Source organism: Pyrgilauda ruficollis, unplaced genomic scaffold (assembly GCF_017590135.1).
Source record: "Pyrgilauda ruficollis isolate IOZ18807 unplaced genomic scaffold, ASM1759013v1 scaffold6, whole genome shotgun sequence".
Taxonomy (NCBI): Eukaryota; Metazoa; Chordata; class Aves; order Passeriformes; family Passeridae; genus Pyrgilauda; species Pyrgilauda ruficollis.
The window spans coordinates 9,474,336-9,488,637 of NW_024527710.1; the positions used below are offsets into that span (position 1 = coordinate 9,474,336).

At 55.1% G+C, this 14,302-nt stretch overlaps 1 protein-coding gene across 2 annotated transcripts in view; it reads right to left on the bottom strand.

Annotated features, from left to right (window-relative positions):
• Positions 1–38: 38 nt before the first annotated feature.
• Positions 39–14,302, bottom strand: part of ERI3 (ERI1 exoribonuclease family member 3) — a 118,787-nt gene continuing 104,523 nt past the window's right edge. Inside the window, exons 7-8 of one of the 2 annotated variants that reach the window (XR_005956465.1) lie at positions 567–1,599; positions 39–455 (exon numbers count right to left, since the gene is read on the bottom strand). Coding sequence is in view for 1 of the 2 variants with exons in the window: in XM_041483546.1 (XP_041339480.1) it covers positions 1,517–1,599 (83 nt within the window). In the remaining variant the exon portion in view is untranslated. Of the gene's footprint in view, positions 1,600–14,302 lie in introns of both variants that reach the window. The other variant, XM_041483546.1, reaches the window with a different exon arrangement.

Sequence of the window (14,302 nt, forward strand, 5' to 3'; positions counted from 1 at the left end):
CCCATACACACTTGCACATGCATGGGCACAGCCCGGGCTCCTTTACCCCCAAACTTTATTCATGTGGCACATTTACAGCAAGGATTGGAATAACTAGACAATGAAAATGCTGGGGTTGCATTATCGGTTGGTTTAACTGGAACACCACACACCATGCAGTCATGTACCGCCAAGTTCAGTGCCTGTATTGCCCTTCTGGCTGCCGTCACCGGCTTCGCTCCAGGCCATGCATGCACGGGCCTGGGGCTGCAGCCTCCCTGCAGGTCAGTGCCCGGACGAGGGCTCCATTCAGCAGGGCCCTGGGGCTGGGTGACACTGAGAGGACGTGCGCCCTCAGCCCGCCCCACGGCTCCCCCCAACCGCCCTGGCCAGCCGGGAGCCCACCCAGCCGGAGGGGATGTGCTCGGCAACTCTCTCAGGCAACAAGCCAGCTGCTGCTGAGCGTCCGCGGGGACCTGTGAGGGGCACAGCACGTGGGGGGCTGAGCCTCAGCTCGGAACCGAGGGAGGTTGGTGGGGAGCACGCTCAGGGGCCTGGGGCAATTTGCAGCTCCCCTGCTCAGGTACCTGTGGGCCGGGGGCCAGCGCGCGCTGGCACGTCCACCACCGGACACGGACACGGTGCTGTGGCGGGCCTGTCCCCCATGGAGCTGGAATTGATCGGCAGGGACGAGGCAGGGCTGGGCATCCCACCCAGCCCCGCAAGAGGCACGAGCAGACGGAACGGGGACGGGACGGGGCTCCATGCGGACACTGTCACCTCCCTCCTGCCGCCCGCCTGTCCGCTGGGCCCCTGCCTCACTGAAGGGAGCCCTCCGGGACCCTGCAGCCCACGGTGGGACTGCCAGGGGCTCTGCAGCGGAGAATACAGGCACTTCACCTTGAACATAAAGAGACGGATCGCGTTTGTCACATACAGGAGTCAGAGAGGGGTTAGTGTTGACTCAAAAAGGGGAAAAGGCGCTCAGGGGAGAGGCGGGGGGAGCTGGCGGGGAGGGCGAGGGGCCGTCTCGACACACTGAGCCTCCGTGAGCGCTGCCCGAGTGCAGGCACACGCCGGCATCGCTGCAGCAGCTGTCGAGGCCTGAAAACATAAAACCAGAGAAGAGAAAGAAGAAGGGAAGGTGGGTATGGCCCATGCCAGGGTGGAGATGGGGGATGCTCTGGCTACGGGGTGGGAGAGGGAGGACGGGGTGGGATATGGAGGGAGGGACGGAAATCAGGAGCCAAAGAAAAAGAACGAACTACAAGTCTAAAATGTGGTGCAAGCGCCCTATGCGGCTGTCCGCTAGCATGGCATAATGTCCGGAGCAGCCCAGAGAGGGAGTCACATCAGGTCTACACAGAATTGCCTTCCCATATATACAACCTCTACTGGAGTTAACAGCTGAAATTGAGATTTTTTTTGTGTCGGTTCCTCTGGCCTCGGTTGCCGGGTTTTTTTTAATGCTGGAGCCCGTCCTCCCCGCCTCGCCGGCACCGGGCGCATGCAGCCCTTGCCTGGCTTGCCTCGGGGATCAAAAAGGTTTGGAGGTCTGCTTGAAGATGAAGCCTCTATGGGCCAGTGTCTTCATGATGTTGGCAATGTTCTTGCAGTCGTCTAAGGAGAAAGCACAGAGATACTGGGTTAGAGGCACGATCCAAACAAGAGTTGCTGGAGCAAGTTCTGAATCCCATGCCATGCCTGTGTTCTCACCAGTCCGGGTACTCTGTCCCAAGGACCTTGCAGTGATGTGGTGTGATTGCAGAGTTCCCAGTCCCAGCACTGGTCACCTGCATCCCAGTATGACCCAGTGCTGCGCTGAGATGGATCCATGCTCTGGACCTGAAGGTTGGGGTCATCCAAGTCCCCACCAGAGCCAGCCTGCGGCGCCTCCCTGTGCTCACCGACCAGAGTTTGACAAGTGGCAGGTGGTTGGGATGGCAAGCCACAGCCACTCCTGGTGCTGGGCCGTGGCAGAGCAGCAAGATGGGAAAGGGGAAGGCTCTGGTGTTATTTACCTGGGACTAAACTCAGGCACCGTTTGCTAAAATAGAAGCTGGGCTTAAATTGATTCCTAGTGTCTATATTTCATGTTGAAAATTGGCTTGTAAATCCATGTTTTGATCTATGAGGGCCGTCTCCTTAAGAAAAAGCAAGAGTAAATGTGTAATTTCTCCCTTGACAGCACACGGCGCAGAGGCGATCCTTCTTCCCGCTCCCCTCCGTTTCGGGACAGCTCCACTCGTTCCGATTACCACTCTTTCTTCCTCGCCCCACGCCTTGATGTCTCCATTTCATTACCGCCCGCCCATTTATCAAGCTGTTACCGTAAGGGTGACTTTGCCCACTTGCGTGTGGCAGCGGGGCCTGGCTGACACGGGGAGAGGGTGCCCCGGGAGGGGGGTACAGGCGAGGCCCCCCTCTCCCTGCTGCTGCTGGATGGATGTTGTGGTGGAGGGAAGGCTGCATCATTACTGATGTGTAAATGATAAAGAAGCCTCCACATCCATCTCCCAACTGTAAATCCAGGGAGTGCTTTATAATCAAGCTACAGCGATAATAATGTGAAATTAGGTCTCTCTATCAACGGGAGGAGGCCTTTTAATCACAGCTTAAAGGGTGCAAACGCTGTTTATCATAATTGAACTGTATCCGGGCTAATTGTGGCCATATTTCACTGTCTAGGAGACAGCAGGCTGCCTGCTGACAGTGCCGCGTGCCGGATTGAGGGCCCCCCGCAGCCGGGCAGCGCTGTCCTGCTGCCAGGCATCTGCCTGCAGGGATGGGGCTGCCCGGCCTCCTGGATGCTCCCTGCCACACCAGCAGCACTGCCCAGCCCCGCTGTGCCCAGTGACCCCCTGGCAAAGCCATTGCCTGTCCCCCAGCGTCTGTGCGAGGTTCAGGACTTTCCCCGTGTGCAGCTCCCCGAGGGGCTGCCAGGAGCTGCCAGGGACCCTCCTGGCTGATGGTTAGCAGTGAAAGAGGTAACTTCCCCATCAGTGCCACGTGCCTCTGGAGTGTCTCCCGAGACCCTCTTGTGGCATCCCTTCCTGTCACTTGTGTGCCAGACAGGGAACAGCAGCTGGGCATGAGGACAGGCCAACAAAGGAGGGGGGTCCCCAGCCCACTGGCTGGCATGGGAGCAGAGGTGAGCCCATCTCTCTGTGCCTTTGTCCTCTCTGCTGCCCAAGGTGACACTGATGGCTGCATAAGGCCCCTGGAGGTGACAGGTGTTCTGCCCAGCCAAGCCACAATGCCAGCTCCTGCTGCTGTCACTTGTTCCCACTCAAGCGATCCCCTCACTGTCCTTAGGATCACCTGCTCCATCTCAGTTGTCCCCCAGACAACTGAGCCCCTTGGAAAAGCCTCAACCCTTGGAACCAGCTGCCAGTGGGATCTAACAGGGTAACAGTGGCTTGAAAGCTGGGGAAACAGGTAAGAAGAGTGCAACTGTCTGTGATCAAAGTACCCCCACCCAGCCAGCCCTGGCCTGGTACCCCCAAAAAGTAACAGCAAAGCCAATGCTGCAGCTCTGGCAGGTGGGAGGCAAGGGAGCAGTTTGGATGTGAAAGCACAGCCCCAGATGTCCCACTGCCAACTTCACAGCCTGCAGCCTTGCCCTGAGCTGGAGTGGGCACTGGGGCTTGATTATTGCTCCATACTGCTGAGGGGGAACTGCACAGAGACCTGTGACCGCTGTCTGTCTGTGACTGCTGTCTGCTTCCTGCACCCCATCATTTGTCTCCCCAAAACCCTAGTGTGCTGTGTTGTCAGGTGCCAGCACTGGGAGACACCTTGAACTCTGAGCTGGACCCTGCAAAACTGGTGGGACCCTATTGGGTCAATGCCACCCACATGCCCATGCTGCCAGTGCTGTCCTTGCTGTCCCAAAGGATGCCACGGCCCCTGGCAGCGAGTGTGCCGAGCTCGTCATACATCATTTAGTGAGACTCATTCCAAATCAGCGCTAAGGTAAACACGCTTATTATAATTATCCATGTAAAAAAAAATCAACAACAGCAGAACAACTTTCTAATATGCAATTACAGCCATCTATTGATTTTACAATGTAATCCGCTCCGATTGATTTAATAACACAATTATAGGCTGGCTCTCGGGATATTAGAGTGGGAGATTTTCATAAACTCCAAAGCAAAAAACTAAGCGGCTTTTAAAACAACACAGTCAGATGGCTGTTTGGGGAATTATTAACAATATGAAATCCTCTAAATCTGGCCGTCGTTACCTTGTGAAAGGAATTTCTATTACAAAAATGGCAATTGACAGCCTAAGAGAGTGCGACTGGGATTGCTCTGCTGCTTTTCAGTGCTTAATCCATCGCAGAGGTGACCACGGGGCAGGGGACAAGCAGAGTCCGAGGCTGGCAGGAGGGCACAGGCAGCCCTGCCCATGCTGCAGCCCCCACCCAGCCCGGCTCTCCCTGGGGGGCACGAAGCTGTGGCAGTGCTGCCCTGGCACCCAGGCTGGCACCCACCAACCTGTCCCGTCTGGTGCCCCTGCCTGGGGCTGGGGAGGCTGGCAGGTTGCGGAGCCCCCCAGCTTGATCCCCATCCTGGCACACTTGGCGTGTCCCCGCCCCAGAACCTCCAGGGGCTGAGGGGTGCCCAGCTGTGTCCCAGGGCTGCGCAGGGTGACGGGGTGAAGGTGGTCCCACGCTGATGGCCAGCATGGCTCTGCACAGGCGCACACGTGCACGCGCGCCCCCGCTCTCCTCCCGCTCACTCCCTCAATGTATTCCCGACTTTATGGGCACATTTTTCTTGTCAAGCTGACAGGGTTGCTAAGTGGATTTCTCCCTGATATGCGGACGGATTATCACATTACTCCAATGTCCTACACAAACATATTACTTTATATTCAATAGCCCTAATGAATATAAACTGCTTTTTCTTTTTTTTGGGGTGGGGGGTAATCTATAGATTTTTAATGAGGGCACTATTAACTCCCTCCTCTTTAAAACAGACTTAGGTGCAGCCTCTGAGTAGAAAATCAATGGTGTTATTGTAGGAATATTGTATATTGATATTGTAATAATAAGATGCAATTGATTTAGGGGTGTTGTGCGGTGTGTGTGAAAGGGGTGAGCCTGGGGTTATCATGCAAACAGAGCAGTGGCCCAGCCCTGCCTCCGTGCCCCTCACCTTGCTGTGTTGCTTCCGAGCTTCACCCCATGTCCCCGTGCAGTGGCCCAGGATGGCTGGGGTTGAGCTTGCCCTGAGGTGCTGGGTTCTGGGGCTGGATACCTCTGGGACTCTCCAACTCCAGTTGCCAGTGCAGTGTGGGGTAATGTGACACCCCAGCCTCCACTCACCCTGGCTGGCTTAGCCCACCAAGTTTTAACCCTCCTGCCCCTGTGGTTCAGCATTATCCATTGTGACACCACACTGGCCTGACACCCTCATTTCAGCCCTCTCCATGTCCTGCCAAGCTCTCACTGCAGTGACAGCCAAGGACAGCGACACATGCACATGCATGGGACAGCAGGATGCTCTCCTAAGTTTAGGCTGGAGTTTGTGGCCGTTCAGCATCATTGGCTGCCTTGTCATTGGAGTGCACAGACATTCCATTGCACTCCTCTGCTGAGATGGAGGCAGAAAGCCCCCAGCCCATGGCACTGGGCTGACTGCCTGGCGTGTACCCTCCCACCAGCCACTGCACGGCAGCACCGCTGTGAACCCAGCATGAGCTCAAGGATTCCATCAGCAGCAGTCTGTGCTGCTGGATCGGGCTGCCAGGAGCAGCAATGCTCACTCCAGGAGAGCATCACCTCCACATCCAGCCCAAGCACTGGGGAGAAGAGTAGGGGCTATGTGTGCTGCCCTGCCAGCATTCTCCCACCTCTCCCACAGGATCAAACCACACAGACACCTCCACCACGGGGGCTCAGGGGGCTGAGCGCTGCTGCAACCGCCGTGCACTGGGCCGAGACGCTTCCGGAGCACGGAGGGAGCTTTTCCATGCAGCAGCTGCCCCGCTGGGCTGTGGGTGGTCAGGGACTGCAGGGCCCCCCCAGACGTGCTCATTTGGAGGCAACCCCACTGCACCTGTGCTATGGCCGGGAAGACGGATCACCCCCGGCCCGAGCTGAGCAGGTCCATATTTAAACTGTCCCCATGCTTTATGGGCTGTACCAGAACTGATGCTCAGGCGCCGAGGGGCCATTTGTCAATGTTCTAATGGCAGATTACTGTTAATGAATAATATCACCGCTGCCTTTGTATAACAGCTCCCTGCAAAGCGGAAACAGGCCCGCCCGGCCAGGGCCGCCCGCAGCGTCCCCACCGCCACCCCTGGGTGACAGCAGGTGGCCCTGTGAGCGGCGGCAGCTGTATGGACCTCAGAGATCTCACGAAGTCTGGCACTGCTGCTGGCGTCCCCAGCAATCATGAATGGGAGCACTGGGTGCTGTGTCCCCACAGTGGGCTGTGCTGCTCCCTGTGAGCAGGAATGTCACTGTCAGGGCAGGGAGTGACAGCATTTTCCCAGCACACAGAGCCAGGCTCTTGTGTCACTCACCGTGTCCACACTGGAGCTGGAGGCAGTTTGTGTCTGATCTGAATCCATCCCCACCATGACATGCTGGGCAAGGTGGGGACCAGGATGCCTGCCACAGTGGTGACAAGGACATGTCAGAACCAAGTGCTCCCAGGGATCCACAGGGATGCCAGGGATGGTCCTGCCAAGCTGCTCCCAAATTAATGGCCTCATAATGCTGTGCATGGGGCAAGGGGCTGTGTGTGTCCCGCACAGCCGGCAGGTATATTAGGTGGAGCTGACAGCGACGTGCAGAATATTAAGAATAACTTACCTCATTATCTGCAATTACGTTACTGCCACACACCTCATTTCTTCATGAAGAAAAGAAAATTAGTTTTATATTGACTTCATCCCAGTGCCTCCCTGCCTGCCCCACCACAGAGCACCCGCACAGGCTCTGAAGAGGGGCTGGACACAATTCATACTCATCCTCCCTCAACCTGTGTCTGTCCCTGAGGACACGATGCCTGTCCCACTCCCTGCACACTGGGGTCAGCAAGACCTCCAGATCCAGTTTACCCCAGCAGGGACACTGGAGCAGGTAGGGCCCATCTCTGGAAGTTCCCAGGTCAGTAGGAAGAGCAGCAAAAGGGGACCAGTCTTGACCATCAACCTGCTGCCTTGGGCACTTTCTTTCTGCCACCCAGGCTGGTCACTGTCACCCTGTGGGAGACAGGATGCTTCCTTTCATCCTCTGCAATGGGAACAACTCTTCCCATCATGCACCCACCATGCTGTCCCCCTCCCAGGGCAGAGCTGGGTGGCGGGGGCCTCTGCACTGCAAGACACTCAGCTGCTGAGACACCTTCCAGCCCCACAGGCTGCTGAATAGCCTGGCACAGGTGATGCCATGTGGGCAAACCATGACAGCTGGGGCACTCCTGCTGGAGGCAGTGGGCAGCAGGGACTGAGCTTGCAACATTCCCAACAACTCCTGGAGCCCATGAGCCCAAAGGGCACCAGTGATGCTGGGGCCAAGGGTGACCCAGGGTGTACAGAGACCTCAGCTTGTCCTTCAGCCTCTGTGCCTGTTCCTGCACATCCAGCATCCCTGGCTGGCAGCCTTCCCTGAGCAAACAAAGCGAATGCTGCCATCACCCCGCTCCTGGCTGTGGCCACTCACCGTCCAGGAGAGAAGGGGAGAGGCGTGCAACGCAATACAGGGAAAAAAGCCAATTTCATCTTTATTAGAAGGAGATTTCTCTTTTAGTAATAAGCACACTTCAAATAATTAGCGTGTTTTACGTAATAATGAAATTATGGAAATGCAGGCCACTTATTCAAACAAGTCACCATTACCATATTTTTAAATATTAGACTTAATTAGAGTTTATCACTTCAGAGAAGTACGAGGAGTGGAGATTTTTTTCCTTTACAAAAAAAATCCTCATAAAGTGTTTATTAAGAGCGGGTAAGAAGGGGATAATGATCTGTTTGGAAATTAAGGCAATCAAACATTTAATGCTCTGCACTCCTGTAGGCAAAAGCATTCAAATGAGTCAATTATACATCCATTATCCAGGCACGATTAAACAAGGCAGGACGGGGAATTTGTCCTCCGCATCATGCGATTGTCGCGAGGACTTATGTCCACTTAAAGGCAGCTAATAAAACACTAAACTTGGGAAGAAGAGGAAAAGAGGACTGAGCCAAGGGAAGAAAAGGGAAGAGAGGCAGCGGGTCAGCAGGACTGCAGAGGGGTGAGGGTGGGAGGTGGGCAAGGATGGAGCTGTGTCTACATCCCAGCCCTTCATAAATCAAAGTAATTAAGTTAACATGAAAATCAACTTCACCATCCCGTTAAATTACAGCATTTGCATATTAGGACTCAAATGAAGTAGGTAGCAGGCAAAGGGGCTGGGAGGGGGAGGAGGAAGTTGGGGGGGGTCAGGGGAGAAGGATGGGGAGAACAGTGCACCAAAAAGGGAACCATTTATTACGGTGAATAACTAATTTCAGAATTTATAGCGCTGGATTTTCGTTCCTGTGCCATTTATATTACAGAAGGAAATTAAGGGGCGGGCAGGAGGCTGGCTGGACATCTTTCTGCGTTATTGCTTGTCTGCCATTTGCAAATCATTATTAATTGTGGCCCGTGTCGCTGGTGCAGCAGGGCAGGGTGCCTGGACAGCCAGAGCAGACACACATATCTCTTCATCAGGACCCCAGCCGCTAGCCCTGGAGAGCCAATTACCCCTCCCTGATTGGTATCAGATAAGGAGGGAATTTTTACAAATTAGGGAATAAATAGAATTTCCACACGTGAAGCAGGGAGGGCTTGAGAGGCAGTAATGAAAAACGATACATCACCATCAGCCAGACAACCCTATTCATACGCCGATGCATTACACTCACTACTCATAATCCCACCGAGTGACAGACAAGCGCCGAGCCGGCCGAGCCGCAGGGAGCACATCCCGATGGCCGGCCCGCTCCGGAGCACGGTCTCCAGCCACCAGCACCCTTGTGGCAGGCCAGGCAGGTCCCCGTTCCACCAGCCCCATGCACAGCCTCTGCCGTGACCTCGAGGGCTGCCCACAGCCTGCACGGCATCGCTCAGCTGTGCAGGCAACCGGGACAGACCTCCTGACACAGGAGCTGTCCCTGCTCCGGAGCCCAGCAGGACAAGCCTCCAAACTCAGCCCCAAGTTTGGTGGTTAAAGTCACCCAGCTGAATCCAAGCCTCTCACCAGTCTCCCACATCCATGTGGGTAAAGCACAACTTCCCCAAAATTATGCAGTCCAAGTTGTGACCTAAAGGACTGCCCTCTCCCTTGATGGCTTACGGCAGCATCCTGCTATTACAGGATCCCTACCTAATTTCTGACTTGTACTTGCCTTTTTGTACTCTTCAGTCCCCAAACCAACCCCCACAGCTCTCAGCTTTGCTGCTCAGCCAGTCCTGGGTACCCCAGAGCAGTGAAATCCCTGTGTCACCTTGTGAGCAGCGCTGGGCTCAAAAATGCCACAGGAGCAAAGGATGCACTCCTACATGGCTCTGCTCCATTAAGAATGGGCTCAGGATAGAGCATCTCCATTTCCCTTAAGCTGCTGAGGCAGACCCAACACCAGCCCTTGCCCAAGGCAGACCCCAGAGCCACCAGCTGCCTGTGTCCCCCACACCAGCACACCCACTTCCAGACCATGGCAGCTCCCTGTGGCAGCACAATCCTTTTCCTGGGCTGTGACAGTGCTGGATGGCCCTGAGAAAACAGCAGGCACCCAGCTAACGGGGCCGGGCATGTGGCTGGCCTGAGAAAGAGCAAATCCTGGAAGTGCAGGGACCCTGCTGACATTGGAGAGCCCAGTTTGCTCTGTGCTCCCCAGCGCCGGAGCTGCGCGCCTCCGCGCCTGTAATTAGCTCTCCCTTATGACAAGCACGTCACTAAACAAAATGCTCGGCAGATCAATCTCGCCTGTAAGTCACGCAGCCTTTAATTTATTCAGCATACAATGTCGCTCCACCGCTGGCTTCCTGTAATTTATACCGTACACTTTCGTGTATTATTTAACTCGTCTGAGTGTTTTACAGCTCCCCTCAAAGTCGCCATGCAAAATAAAGTCACGGCGGGGCACTGGCAAGGTGCAGGGAGGGTGCAAACTGCCCTCTTGGTGATATGGGACCCTTGGCCTGGCTCAGGGACAAGGGGATGGTGAAGTTGCTGCAGAAGTTGGTGGCTCAGACCCTCCTTGTGAGTGGAAATGAGAATGGAAGATGGAGCCCCAGGGGAGCCCAGTAAAGGGCTCCAGTGCTGGTGATTCCTGAGAGGAGGAAAGAATGCTGGTAGAGGGGAGAGGGCAGCAGGACTCTTGTCTGGCCCTGAAAGCAGGAGGAAGGTCCTACCCCAAAACTGGGTAAGGACTGGGATTAGACTGGGCTGAGAGGTGGCCAGTAGCTGGTGCAGCTGCTCTGAGCAGTTCATCAAGAGCTTGTCTTTGGCCGTGCAGCTGAATGGAAACAGTCAGTGATGTAGAGCTGGATATCCTCCGCAGGGAAGGTTAAAACCTCTGTTCAGTGTAAAGTTGCCATATCTAAGCACTTATGATCATGATATTTATGGCTAGTTTATTCCAGGCTGTTAAAGGCAGCAGTAGTTATCCACAGATAAAGGGAATTCGACTCCCTTGACACCTTTTCTCCCTGCAGTGAAGGCATGCCTGGCAGAGCTGGGTGCTCGTGGTGTTGTAACTCAACTGATGATCTCTGCCTGAGGCAGCACGGGGGCCAGACATGCAGATGCTTGGCATGGCAGGGATGGTGGCTCTGTTTCTCCTGTGTGGGAGCTGTGGGCATAGACATGGGAGATGCTGTTTCCCTGCCCCTGACTGATGCTGCTGGGGCCAGGTGGTCCCTGGGCTGCAGGGAGCAGTTTGGTTTGACCTCCACCACTGCTGTTGGCTCTGTTCCACATCCAGCTCCTGACATTCAGTCCCTTCACTGGGATTGGGACCCTAATTAGGGAGAAATTTCAAGGTAGAGATGAGTGAGTTTATAAAGCTGAGTTTCTCCTGCCTGAGTGACATGAGATGTCAGAGAAAGGAAATAAAAGGCAAGAATGCAATTCCAGTGCTGCCAAGAGTGTGTCGCAAGTCCTAATGGAAAGTTCTCCTGCTCTTTAAAGCTTGGTCAGATGGCCTAGTTATAGCTTGAAAAGGACCAAGAATCAAACTGCGATGCTGCACTCGAAGCCTTCAAATGAAGCGAGCTGTGTTTCTGCAAGTCCGGCGAGGCAGAGGCAGGCGATTACACAGAGGAGGGCAGGTCTCTCTATCTTGGAGGGAGACCTACCTATTTTTAAACATTAGCTCTAAATCAGCAGCTCACCTCTTTGTCTAACCCAAACTCTCTCTCGCCTTCTGGAGGAGAGATCAAACACCAACCCTGCTGCCATTGTTTCTCTCCCAGCGAGATGGATGCGGGACTGTAATCTTCCCACATAGCTGCACGCTTCAAAGGTATCAAAAGCGCTTATTAAAAGTCCTTGGAAAGTAATTTAATAACATCCCAAAAGGCTGGAAAAATCAGCGCTGGCGGCTCAAAATACAACCTGGCAAAGCAGATGGCCCCCTGTTCAACATGACAGTCTGTGGGCAGCTGCACACAGGGCCAGGGTGCTTGGGCACACAGACTGCTACCTCCCTGGGCTGTGCTGCTCTGGTGCTGTCTGGTCTCCTGTAAGGAAGACAGCCAGGTGAGCTGGAGTGTGGGGGACTCTGTGAGGCCACATGCGACTGTGTCCTCACCAAGGGCTTTGCCGGGCCAGAGATGTCCTCATGTGGTGCATCTGTCTGCCCTGGCTCTGCTCCCCTTGTTGAGCTGGAGAGCGCTGCACTGTCCCAGAGGCAGGATTTCAGGCTTGCCCCTGGAACATAAAAAGTACTCTGTGGGTTTTCCAGCCATCTCAGCAGCTGCTGGAGCAGCAGCTTTGTGCAAGGCTTGCCCAGACTGCTGGGCTGGAGAGAGCCACCTGCTAAGTGGATGTGTGACAGTCCTGACCTGGCGCAGACAGGGATGTCATCCAGACCTGCAAAGCCATGTAAGAGAGCCGTGTGCTGTGTGAGACAGAGCTGCACATCTCTGCAGGGATGGGCGGTACATGTGCCTTCCCACGAGTGCGTATGTGCAGCAGGCACGTGCTCACAGCCACAGCAGCATGAGGGCTGTGCTCCTGTGGCCCCCCGAGCCAGTCCCTGCTCCCAACCTCAGGCAACACACAGGACCCTGGGGCTGCATCCCATCTGAATGGTGCAGGCTCTCGTGGAAAGGGACAGGGGATGGAAATTAACGCTCCAGCCTCTGTCTCATCCTGCCCATTAGCAGGGCTGTTTTACTCTGGATCATTAAATATGTATATCTTATTACACGCCTTGTTACAGTATTGAGCTCTATTGACTGATAATAAATTCCAAACATCATCCTGGTCATAAATTTATCTGGAGATGATGAAGACTCAATAATCTAGTCATGCAGATAATATGATAGGGCCTTAAAAAAGATCATTACATTATATGCCAAAATTAAAAGTGAAATACACTTTATTAACACTGTTTCCACACTTGGGGCCATTACTTGTTATATCCCCTCTTGCCCTCCCACCCACCTGCATACCATCCCTCAGGTCAGCCAGAAAAGGCGAGACAAGGCAGAGCTGCCACAGCTCTACCCTAGCAGGAACCTGGCAGAAGGGTGAGGGGCGGGGCAGCTGGCACAGCCTGGATGTCCCAGCTTGACTCCAAAGATGCTGGGTCCTGCCTGGTACAGCATTGCTGCCCTGCCCATTGGGCCATGGCTCCTGAGCATCCAGGTATTTGAACAAACCCCTGCCTGATGGGGTCTGCAGTAATTGGGATGAAAGATAGCCTTGTGTCCCACATTTAGAAGGAAAAAAACAACTTTCTGCAGCTTCAGGTCTCCTGAGAAAGCTGCCCACCCCCTGGGGTTAACCCAACAGCTCCCACCAGGCAGCTTCTCTCCCACAGGCTTGGGCAAGCAGCAGAGCCAAGACAGGGGTCCCTGCTCATGCCTGGCCATGCTGCAGTGTGGCACAGAGAGGTGTGCAGCAGGAATGGGGCTGTGGGTGCAGTGGGTGACCCCTCTGAGAGAGGAGGGTGCCCCGCAGGCTCCCAGCACCCCAGTGCCAGCCTCATCGAGCTGTCCCTCAGTGAGATGGTGAGGCTGGGCAGTTCCCAACCAACTGCCCCAGAGCCTGGGGTTGGCCCCCTCCTTCTGCTGGCCTTCCAAAGACATTCCTCTCCTTTAATAAGAAGGTCACAGCCATTTAAACTCCTCTGATGAGGGCAGGTGGCTCGTGCCCTCCTGCCTGGCAGGGCTGGCCTGGCCATGCTCCCGCCCGCAGATCAATGGCACACAGCAAGTTTAAAGCATCCCCACCCCAGCCCCCCTTCCTTTGGCCACCTTCCTCTCCAGACACGCAAGGTGACAAGCGCTGGGGGGCCCACGGATCAATGCTGCGACACGGATCGGCTGCCGAGAAAAACCAATTGCAGATCAGATGGAAACCGACTTCTTCTTGTATCTGCCCGGCTCTCTCAGGGATAGATTGGCTGGAGAAATCCGATGGTGAGAAGAGACAAAGGGGGAGGTGATGGGGAGAGGAGGAAAGGGCTGATAATGCTCCTGCCGCGGCTCTAATCTGTGACAGCCCGAGGATTTGCTGAAAACCATTATCACACTGCTCTCCCTTCTCTTGTCCCTGATAAAGCCTCGGCTAATCTGTTTGTTGCAGGTATTGAACAATGCATTTAGCGAAACAAGGGGTGTGTATGCCCGCCGAGCAAATTTTTTCCCCCTGCACCTCCGGCCTCACTGAGAGGTGAGAGCAGGGATGGTTTTGGGTGCAGACTTGGTGTGGAGTGTGGGCTGAAGCGCCATGCCTGGCACAGGGAAACATCTCTGCTGACTGCCCTTAGCGAGTTTGGAAGCGTTTCTCTAGGCACCGCGTTCCATCTTTAGAACGCAATCACGGAGGGCGACAGGCGAAGCCCTGGCCATGCAGCAGTGCCCTGACAATCCCAGCAGGAATTCCACCGCACACCCTGCCGCGCTCCCACGGGGCACAGCAGCCGGGATGGGGTGACACAGGGAGTCTGTACCCGGGAACAGCTCCCGGGCCACTCATCTGCTGGAGTTTGCTCGGTTAGTGCCTGCCTGTCCCAGTGCTGACCTCGTCCCTCCCCTTTGTGAGAGGCGCTTTCTCCGGGGAGGAGAGATAATTCAGTGGCTGTGAAAGCCCAGACCTGG